General features: G+C 37.9%; 1 protein-coding gene across 1 annotated transcript; it reads left to right on the top strand.

Annotated features, from left to right (window-relative positions):
- Positions 1-569: 569 nt before the first annotated feature.
- On the top strand, positions 570-9,754 carry LOC144636308 (uncharacterized). Its single transcript, XM_078495485.1, has 10 exons — positions 570-659; positions 1,966-2,225; positions 3,914-4,028; positions 4,515-4,637; positions 4,908-5,030; positions 5,431-5,553; positions 5,901-6,023; positions 6,532-6,565; positions 7,698-7,830; positions 8,255-9,754. Exons 1-10 carry the CDS (start codon positions 587-589, stop codon positions 8,771-8,773), a joined length of 1,626 nt encoding a protein of 541 aa, XP_078351611.1. The 5' UTR covers positions 570-586; the 3' UTR covers positions 8,774-9,754.
- The last annotated feature ends 1,673 nt before the right edge of the window (positions 9,755-11,427 follow it).

Genomic DNA, 11,427 nt, shown 5'->3' on the forward strand with positions numbered 1-11,427 from the left:
TTAAGCTCCAATACATGTAATACTGAGCTACATAAGGCAGACAGTATTAGTATTGTTGTTTTGCCGCTGAAAGGGAAAATATTTTAATTACGGCTAATTACAAAAAGCAGTCTTAACAGTGGAAATTATTGTCAATGACTACGGGTTATTTTTGACCAACAAAACATCTAATTTTGTTACGTTACTAATTCCATTGAAAATTAATAAACGACGGCAGATATTTTTTACAAGTTAGCGCGTGCTTTTACACGCATAATGTGTTCATACTCACCGCATTAATTATTATTATTTTTTTCAATTGTGGGCATGAGGGTTTGTTTGACCAAACTGAAATGGCATATTATCGTAAAAGTTACATTGGCAATAGCCCAATATATATTTTTCTGTTCAAAACAATAGCGACAAAACTGTTATCAAACATCAAACAAAGTTCTAAGAAGTGAGTGATTTAAATTAGCTAAACCAGACGAGCTCTCATTGGTTAGAACTGACGCTAAAAATAAAAACATTGTGTTAGATTAATTTGTTATACGTGCAATGGTTTTGTCCAGCAGTTGCGATGTGATTATGTATCCCGGCGGAAAAGATGTATTCTTCTTTCATAAGCTGTGTTATTTTCTCCCTGTCTTTCTTGATACCCGATGTCAGCTGCTCTGGAGGTCAGTTTCTCTATGTTTACTTATTTTTTTTTTTTAAGTTACTTGTTTTCTAACTTATCTATAAAGAACAGCATTAGCATCTTAGGACGTTTTTTGTCCGCAAGGGGTGTTTTTATTTTGAAGCTTATCATTCAAATATAAGAAGATGAATAACGCCAAATAACAGCATTTAACTCTCAATTTTAGTAAAGTCCAAATGACACTGGAAATGAGTTTTTTAAAGTCCTACTATAAATCCTGTACATATATTGGATTTCAGATCTTAAATGAAGTTCAACGAAGTTGGACTAAGTGCTAGCGAATCATTCAGATGCTTCCATATTAAACGTTTTAAATCCGATCGGAATGGGTTGAATTTACATTCAAAAAATGATTGAGCTTGATTTGCATTACCTGAATTCTGTTCAAATTTGCATTGATGTTTTAGCTGCAAAGCTAAGGGTTATTCCAGCAAAATCGATTGTTTCCTTAAGAAAATATCCAAGCCATCTCCGTTCTTGATATATTGCCTTTGAAACAAACGGAAAAGATATTTTAGCCTGTATAAGCAAAATAAAGCCCGCAAAATAAAATGGAAGTATGAGAGTTTTTGGAAACAGGTGTTTTGTAATCTGAGTAAGCATGTTTGTTTCGTTTGGAAGAGTTCACCAGCTGGCACCCGCGCCGTTCGTGATGTTGGCGCCTTCTTTTATGAAAATGGCAAGTTTTATGCTCATTGTGGCCACTTTGTAAAGTAAGTTAAACCTAACCCAAAATATTCGAATATACAACTGACGATACGGTCAAAATATGACGGTGACATCGTTTGTTGTACGATTCCAAACGTCTTGAAAAATTTTTCACAAAGTTTGAACTCCAGCGGAGACTGCTTGAACCATTGTTTGAATTGATTATAATGATTTAGGCATACATAGCTGCAAGACAGGCAGTAGTATCATTTACATTGTAGCCGATTTCGCCCATGAGAGGGAAAATAAATTGCGGCATATTGTAAAAGCAGTCTAATAAATTAAAAAAGACAAATTACTGGCAAATGGCTACGGGGTAGCTTTGTTTAAATAACGGCAACACCATTTTGTTAAGAAACCTCGATTTGTTGTTCCCTCGAATGTTTGAAATAGCGTTATTCCGAACAAATACGTTTCCCGACAGTTATTTTGCACTAATAGTATGTATAAAAGATAATATCCACAAACTCTATCACGCACTTCAGGAATCTTTCAATTGTGTCTTATTCGACCCGCCTATTTAAGAACATACTGTAAATAAAACGTTATCGATGGTAATTATATATATATATTTTCAGACCAATGTCGTCACTTAGTGTTTGGAGCCGATCAAGCACTTGAGGGAAAACGTCTTATAAATCACGTGATACGGATTCATGACATCATGATGGCGGACTTCTGTGATGCGTTGTGTTACATGGAGCATAACTGCGCCAGTTATAATTTGATGAGAAGAAGTGAAGCTGAAGGTCACAAATGCGAATTAAATAATTCTACACATGAAGCACATGAAAACGACCTTGAGGAGGACCCAAATTATGTATACCGTGGAACTAAGGTAAGAACGAATAAATTTCACAATTTTAATTCTGATACAAAAGGCTTATTTTTTTAAAAAAAAAGGAACTTTCTGTAAGGCTTCCAAACTGTCTGATTTTACTTTAAAAATTGCTGAGCATGAATACCGTATCGTTTTAGACACCTACGCAGTTTCGAAAAACAATTCCGTTAATCTGATAAATAGCCAGCCAACAAAAGGGGACACATGTTAAATAGGTTTCAAAGAATATGGCTCGTGTGCTTCCAGCAATATATGTTCCCACACAACCTGATTCACAAGAACAGTTGGATCAGCAATGGTGGCTCAATTAAACGTGCAAATCAATGAATGGTGAGGGAGATCCATGTTGGATTCAGGTGTGGCACTCATCGAGGAGTAGACCATAGTAGTCAGGGGGGGGGGGACTCCCTTTGTTACACGACTGTAAAAGGGGTCATAGCGGTGACGGGCAACCGAATGTGCGCAGTAGCTATCGAATGGTTGCTAAGGGCACAGTGAATAGTTTGTCAAAGTCATTGTCTATTTTGCATGTCTTGGTCTTGACCGTGCACAAAACACAATAGCTTTTTGCATTTACTTTGTTCTTTTGAAGTTTGCCGGACATCACAACAACAAACGGCGATAACGGTGTCCAGTCTGGCAAAAGTAGGGCTTGCGAATTATAATAATTAAAAATAACTCTAATGATTCTCAAATGATTTACCATTTTTTTCGTTGTTAAATGCCAACCGTGACCAATTTTTCGCTTGGTATTCCACGCCGCCAGTGACGTGAAACATCAGGTGAGAAATCAGTGGCGTGAAACATCAAACGCAAACACCGCAACTATTCGCATTTCACACGCATGCAGTTATTGATATTGAAATCTTTCTGAGAAAACAAAACTTTGGGTGACGTCTTTCTTAGCAACGGCTTTATTAATATAGACTCGCACCTTTTCCAGGGACTGCTGTCTCCAAAGAAAAGTGCCGACTTCCCCCCCCCCCCTGATAGTAGTGATCATGAGCTTGTTGTAGCTAAGCTTAGACTCAAACGGAGTCGAGGAGCCAGTCTTATGGCATCCATGACACTAGAGGCGTGATAAGAGGAATGGTTGGGAAAAGATAATGTTAGTCTAAAAAGGTGGAGACATGAAACCTGGATATGTAAAAGAACGAAACTCAAAGTAACCGGAGACCGATTTGCCAGCGAAAGCTGACATAAGGTATACTGGACACTACAGTTTAACGCGAACTGAAGAACATTGCAGTAGGCACGGTGTATTGGCCGGACGTGTTCGTACTGTTGGTGTCCTATCACCATGTTTTAGCAGATGTGGTAGTGGTAATGGTGGCGGTAATGGTAGTGGTAGTGGTGTTGATGATGACGATGACGACAGTGATGATGATGATGATGATGATGATGATGATGATGATGATGATGATGATGATGATGATGATGAAGCATTGAGTGAGCTTTTCGTAAAGCGTTATGTAATAGAATCAGTCAATTCGACGAAGAAATTCTTTAAACAGTATGGTTCTGGTGCAAAAATTCAAAAAGGCAATTTTGTCGTTTTAGCGATTTACAGTAATTTTTCAGAGAATATGAAATAGTACAATTCATTCATGATCATACACTCAGATCGTGTCTTCTCTTTTATTGTATTTTACTTGACTCTTTTTATTATTTTATCTTCTTTTTAGAGCGCTTGTGTTATTAACCCTTGCGAGAACAACTCAACCTGTCAAACTGGTTTTACAGACAAAGGATATCGCTGTTTGTGTACTCTTGGATTCCAAGGTCATGAATGTCAAAATGGTAAGATCGCATTTTTCGGCTACGATGTTTTGTTTACTTGTCTGTTCGTTTCCCTTTACGTGCAGAAATTGCACTGCGGGGCAAAATGGTATGTCTGGTATGTATAAGTTGTGATTCAGGATGCAGAATATAAGATAGTTTTGCAACGACTGGAAAAATAGCGACAAGGACGCGTCTTCCCCTTTTACTAAATTCTCTTTTTAAGGTTTAAGACCTCACACTCGATTCATCATCCTGCCAGTCGATTCAAAATAGATAATAATTCTATATAAATACAACTATATCGGTTTCCTGAAGATTCCAAATAAAGACTGTTGGTATAATACACAGGTTTTTTCCGAGGAAGATCCTGATATGATTTCGACTTTTACCCAACAAATTTAAGCTTATCCGCATTGAAGGCAATCACTGGATTACTGTTTTTAAAGAAAGCGTCAACTGTACCTTGGTCTACATGTGTAAGCTATTTAAACGTTGTGCTTTCAGATGTTGATGAATGTGCTTCAGGAGCACACGAGTGCAGTGCTAATGCTGAATGTAATAATACTAAGGGATCATACAGCTGCTCTTGCAAACTTGGATTTTCTGGAGGTGGACGACAATGCGAAGGTGAATCAATTTCAGATTGCTTGAAGACAAAGCAGTTTTTTATACTCTCATAACGGTGTGTTACAAAAAGCGTCAATATCGTGAATAATATGTGCTTTATTTTGCTGAAAATGGTATGTTAAAAAGAGTTTCATGGTGTCTTAAAGAGTGTTCAGTTTGCAGAAAGCGCATAAAACTGCAGAAAAGATGAAACATTATCCGAGAGCACTCAGCAGATAGACAGCAGGTATCTAACAGAACGTGTAAAATTATAATAAACTTGTTTCTCAGATATTAACGAGTGTGCTTCTGGAACGCACGGCTGCAGTGGTGATGCTGTGTGTACCAATACCGAGGGATCATACATCTGCACTTGTCAACCTGGATATTTTGGAGATGGCCGACTATGCGAAGGTAACACTTTCATTATATAGGCTCAATCATGTTCATACCGGGGGTTTTCATACATTTTATGGTCTGCGGGTGGGGGGAGAGTTCAAGAGTGGATGGGGTGGGGGAGGGGTTGCGTTAGTGGTAGTGGCTCAGAGGTCCCCAACCCGTAACGTTTAAAACGTTTATACAAGGAGAAGGAAATCATCGCTGAATATTTTTTACGACAAATGAAGGAACTAAAGATAGGCAATGTGATATCATTTAGTCGTTATTTATTCGACTGTATGAATGAGGCCATCGTCCATGTCCAACAAGCAGTGACATCTTAATTCCATAACTAACTTTAGTCTGCAAAATTTATCTTGGCAATATCGAAGCTAATCCCCTTTTTCTTAAAGCTTAATTCTTCTTTCCTTTCAAGATATTGACGAGTGTTCAACGCCAGCCCATGACTGCAATGCCAATGCTGAGTGCAACAACACCAAAGGATCATATGGCTGCATGTGTAAACCTGGGTTCTCTGGAGATGGAAGGGAATGCGAAGGTAAGGTCACGTTTAACGCCCCTGTATCTCTCCCCACCCCACTCCATGGGCAATAGGCTGTGCGTTTGCATTTAAATAAGCTCTTACAGGTTCTGGCAAAATCGTGGAGATGCGTAATGCGATCATTTGCACTCAGATGGTTTAACTAATGGCCATCTTTTATAACGTTAGCTCCTGTTAACACAATTTTACAAATTACGATCGATCCGGTGTCGTACAACACATCCAGTGGTATAAAACAAGTAATAAATACAACAGGTATTTTTTGACTCGTTTGGCCCTTCGTTTATAGATAACTTGGCTCTAAAGTGGACTGATTACCGATAAGATATTTTTTTGTTATTCAGATATTGATGAGTGTGCCCTGGGAACACACGACTGTAGTGCTAATGCTGTCTGCAACAATGCCATTGGATCATATGTATGCACTTGTATACCAGGATACTTTAGTGACGAGATGTTTTGTAAATGTAAGTTATTCTGTATATATCTTAAAGAATACATTTTTTCAGGTACCAAAGTAACCTCTTTAAAAAAGGAAAAACCGACCAGAATGTAAGACTTTTGCACATCTCGAAAGGTTGGTCGCGATGGGTCCAGTGTAAGACGTTTTAATAAAGCTCATAAGTAATTAGGTAGGTAGGTAGGTAGGTAGGTAGGTAGGTGGGTTTGGGTAGGCAGGTACGTAGATAGGTTGGTAGGGGTAGGTAGGTAGGTAGGTAGGTAGGTAGGTAGGTAGGTAGGTAGGTAGGTAGGTAGGTAGGTAGGTAGGTAGGTAGGTAGGTAGGTAGGTAGGTTGGTAGATAGGTAGGTAGGTAGGTAAAAGTTAGAAATAAATTGAGATTTCCTTCTACAGCCTTTTGTTACTGAAACACGACGGATTAAAATTAAGCATTGTTTTGCTTATTAAATCGTTTGAGCCTAATGTATTTTGGGTAACAATTCAAACTTATTTTTTATTTCTCTTTTATGTTTCAGCTTCGCCTTGCAAGGAACTTTTCGACAAGAATTTGTAAGTGGCGATAAATATATCTTCTTCTTGCGTAAGTTATTTTACACTCAAAACTAAGATATACTAGGGTCCGAGCTGAGCAGAAAGAGATGAGCACAAACTGCATGATTTAAATTTAAATTTAAATTCTGGTAATTGCAGTTGCTGTCCATTAGACCAAAAACAGCGCTTTCAATAAAACGACATATAACAAGGCAATAGAGTACGTGCGCATCAGCCATGTTTGTGGAATAAAACAATAAAACGATTTTCCTTTGGGAAAAGCTGTTATTTTAATGCATTTTGTTTTAGTTTTCTGTTGTTTACTCCCCCAAAATGGCCGCTGAGAAAGACTCGCAACAAAACGCAAACAACAAATAAAACCGTAAGACGATTACAAAAAATTTCAAAATAGTCGAGTTTTTTTTACTACCATAATAACGACGATATTCATTTAAATGTTATTCATTTTATTTTCCTATAAAAGAGGCACAAAAACCAAAGATAAAAAAAGACTTCAAGAATTGAGGAGAAATGAAAGCATAAGAAAAACTGTCTATTGTTAGTTATAATAACCATAAAACAGGCAGAACTTGCGTGACCCAGGAAATGACACCAAAGGCATGTGAGAATATTTTAAAACCCAATGGCTTTAGCAATAGCCACTTTAACTGTCAGGGGACTCATGGATAATATGAAACGTAGAGGGGTTGTTTAATCGGTTACAAAGAAAACAATTCTCATTTGTTATGCTAAAAGAGGTACATTGCATCGAACAATTTCTGGGCTGCAGAATGGGGCTACAAAACATCATCAATGCTTTCTGAATCCAAGTTCGGACCCCCTTCCCCTCTGGAATAAAATATTCCTGGTATCTCCTGACATTCCATTTTCTAGCCGCACTTGCCTTGGAAATGTCACCAGCAGATTGTATTTTTTCTACCACCATATACAATTCGTCCTTTTTTCCTCCTATATCGCCTTTTTAATTATTTTTTTTATTACTAAGCAGTGTATAGTTTTGTAAAACTGTCTATTGCGAGTGTCACTTGGCGGTTAACTTACAGACCACATAGCTTCAATTATTTTCACGCTGCGTTAGATGAGGTTTCAGAGAATTTTTATATTCCAAGCTGTCGAATTTATTTTTTAGGGCTAATGGTAACAAGGCCTACCAACTGACGCTAGGGTCAGTTACACTTCCGGTCTACTGTCACATGACTAATGACCTTGGAGCTTGCGGAGGTGGTGGATGGACACTGGTCATGAAGATGAGCGGTAAACAGGTAATCAATACAAAATTATGCTTTCTCAGTTTCAGTGGTGGATCGAGACCTTCAGGTAAGTTGAAGGCCCGATCATCCAGACTTAAAGAAAAAAGGGGGTCTCGGCCTCGAAAATAATTTTTCTCAGCTCTACAGGGCTTTGGTTTGACCTGACAATAAGGTGGGCTCCCAGCCCCCCGGGCCCCTTCCCTGGATCCTTCACTGAGTTTATTGGTCAGGAATTTCGTCACGTACTCGCTTAAGAGCACTGGCAAGGCGTGCTCCTGTGTCCCTTTGTATTAAGGGAACAAGAGGGGAACTATAGGCCTAATTAATTGACTTCGTCTTTTACTATTATCGCGTAGCTCGGGAAAGACATACGTTTAATTTGTCACACACAAGAAAATAAAATAAATAACCTTATTTCCATCAATACTCCCTTCAGCAAAACTTTCGCTATGACTCAAACCTTTGGAGGAACAAGGAAACATTTTATGTCGCTGGAGGGGAGACTGGGTTGGACTTGCAAGAGACCAAGTTACCGAGCTACTGGAGCACACCCTTCTCCAAGATTTGTCTTGGAATGAAGATCGGCCATCAGATGAACTTCGTTGTCATCAACAAGCAGGCCAACTCTCTGTACTCACTGATCGCTGACGAGCAATACCGCGCCACCTCACTGGGTCGTAACACATGGAAGACGCTGATTGGTTCACAGGCCTCCTTACAGACCAACTGTAACAAGGAAGGCTTCAATGCTGTGTGTACTGGCAGTTCTTATTCCAAAGCAAGAATTGGTTTCATTGGTAACAACGAAAACAACTGCGGCAACTGTGATTCCAGAATTGGGTTTGGTACTGAAGGGTATCCTAATGACGACATTACCTGTGGAAACGTGGCTAGACACGAACCAGATAATGGAGACACACACATCGAGGCAATGGGCTATATTTTTGTCCAGTAATGTGTTTAACCAGAACTTCATCTCTGCTCTGGTTTCAATTCCAACTTGAAGAAAAGGGACTTTCAGATATTACAGATATCAGACCCCTTTTGCCAGAAACTGTCAATGTCTGGTCTGAAATGAACTTTGAAAATAAAATAACGTCACTTAACCAATTGTTTAGCGGTGCTGAAGCAAGAATCGGTTTGAATGCGAAAAACGAAAAGGACTGCAGCAGCTGCAATTCCAGGATCGGGTTTGGTACAGGAGAGTCTCCTGATAATTATAACACGTGTGAAAACGAGGTAGCATGGTCACCAGATAATGGAGACCTAAACTTAGCTGCAATGGGGTGCATTTTTGTATAATAAGACTTCGTACTATGGTATAGAAAACCGTTTAAAAGCAATTGTCTTACTGCACAACTTACTGGTCAGGCCAGAAATTGCACTTATGAGCACAGTTACTTACCATAATGCTTTGCAATCGAGCTGGAAGTAACTTTCGGGTTTGCTTTTAAAGTAAACAACAGCATGAAATGGGTGATTGTTTAATGAGACCTTTTCTGCTTTCTTTTATAATGCTGAGAAGTCCTGGCACATGTTCTTGTTAAACGGCAAAGACATATAGTGCGCCCACTGCTTAATAGCGTAATAGCCGTAACGTAAATATTTTTTTTATTATTATTAGTTTTTTGCACGCTTTAAACGTTGACATTAATAGTTTAGACAAACGCGACTAAAGCGCAGTCTCTCGAATGTCACCATTTTCTTGGAAAGTCAAAAACTAACAAAAATTGGTACAAAATCATGCCAGAAAGCCAATGGAACATAAAAATAAACAAATCGTACAATTATTTTTAAAAAAATTGAAAAAATAAAGAAAATTGTTAAAATTAACGATTTTTGGCCAGACATGCTTGTAGTTATGACGTTGCCATGGTATTGTTCATTAGAGTAAAGTAGAGTAAACCTTCCTTGGGCAATTTCGAAAAAAAACTTATGGGGGGGGGGGGGGGGGGGGGCATCCACCACAATGTAATTTTTTTTATATATATTGGTACCAAGAGTTCTTTCGTGCTAAAATATGAATAAGCGAAAAAGATAAATAACAACATCTAAGAAGCGTAGGTGATTCAAAAGTGAAAACAATCCGAATGCCGTAAAATACAAGCTTGAAGTTAGAATTTCTCCAAGTCATTTTTGAAGTAAAGTATTTCACGGTAAACAGTGGCGGAGGTTGACATAAACTCCAATTCAATTGTCAGTAAAGCATTTCACGTATCTGCATGTGTTAGCCAAAAAAATGCCCTGACATTTTAAAATAAATATAATAAATAAGTTCTGATGTCTTTAGCACTGCTGTGCTACTTGGGGACACTATTAACAAACAAAACAATATAGTAAATAAAACAGCAACTTGTTAAAAAACCCATTTGGCAGGGAGCAGGCCAGTTTCCTATTTACAAAGCACAGAGAATTAAATTCGGGACCACCGAAGGCAAATTCAACTAGTGACAGGGAGGGGGATTTGAACGTAGGGACCCCGAATTGCAAGGCCGCGCTGCGTCCTTAAATAAATCATCCGTTAACGCCAGTATTTCAGTAAAAGTTTTATTATCACTAATAGTCACATTACTGCTAACGTTTCTAGTTAGCTAGTCTTTAAATTAAGCAAATCTTAGTTTAAGACGGAATCCACTAGGACGTCGAGTAATATTTATTAAAGTTGGACAAAAATCAAGTACCAGAATAATTTAAATCCTATTGCGTTATTTCCTACCCTTAATAAAAGGTTAAGATGTAAGTAGTTATCCGTGATGACACCAACAACAATTTCTTATCAGAGTCTGAGAAAATGAATTTCAAAGTTCACAAGGTATAGGCAAAATTTCACGTGTAGCCATTTTGGAAATTCGTCTTATAAATAAGCGATTCAGTGGAATTCAGCGGAACTTCGAAATTTGTTTTCAATGTTTGGTGTTGTTAGAAAAGATTTCTTTTGTTAAGATATTTGAAGCAGTAACAAAAAAGTTTGCAATAAGGTCAAAATAATTCTGGTACAACAATTTATTTTTAGAGTCTGAGAAAATGATATTCAAAGTTCAAAAGCTATGGACTATGGCCATTAAGCGATTCATGGGAATTCAGTGATACTTCGAAATTAGTATTCGATGTTTGGTGTTGTTAGAAAAGATTTCTTTCGATAAGATATTTGAAGCAGTAACACAAAAGCTTGCAATCAGGTGTAAATAGTTTTGGTACATAATTTTGTCCAATAACTACTCGAAGTCCTGGCGGATTTCCTCTTAAGCTGTCTCAAACTTGCTAAAATTTTCCAAAAAAAGTTGCTTGAAATTGCACAAAGAGCTGCTCTTTATTGTTGCTTTTTATTAAGAAAACATCTCCAAACTGTATATGATAACCTTCTATATATATTTAAGGTAAATTTTTAAGTATTTAATTTTATGCAATTCCATTTTGAGTATCTTTATAACATGTTAAGTTTCCTTCACTAGGAACACAGGGAGAACACGATAGTTAAGGGATTGAATAAATTAATAAAAGATTAGTCACATGTTTCCTTTCTTTTTTTCTGTGTTGTGTTTCTTTATGCGCAGTCGATAGACATGACGGCACTGTTGTCGAACGCTGAACTGCCTTGTGTGCGAGTGG

Source organism: Oculina patagonica, chromosome 13 (genome assembly GCF_052425735.1).
Source record: "Oculina patagonica isolate OP01 chromosome 13, crgOcupat, whole genome shotgun sequence".
NCBI classification, from domain to species: domain Eukaryota; kingdom Metazoa; phylum Cnidaria; class Anthozoa; order Scleractinia; family Oculinidae; genus Oculina; species Oculina patagonica.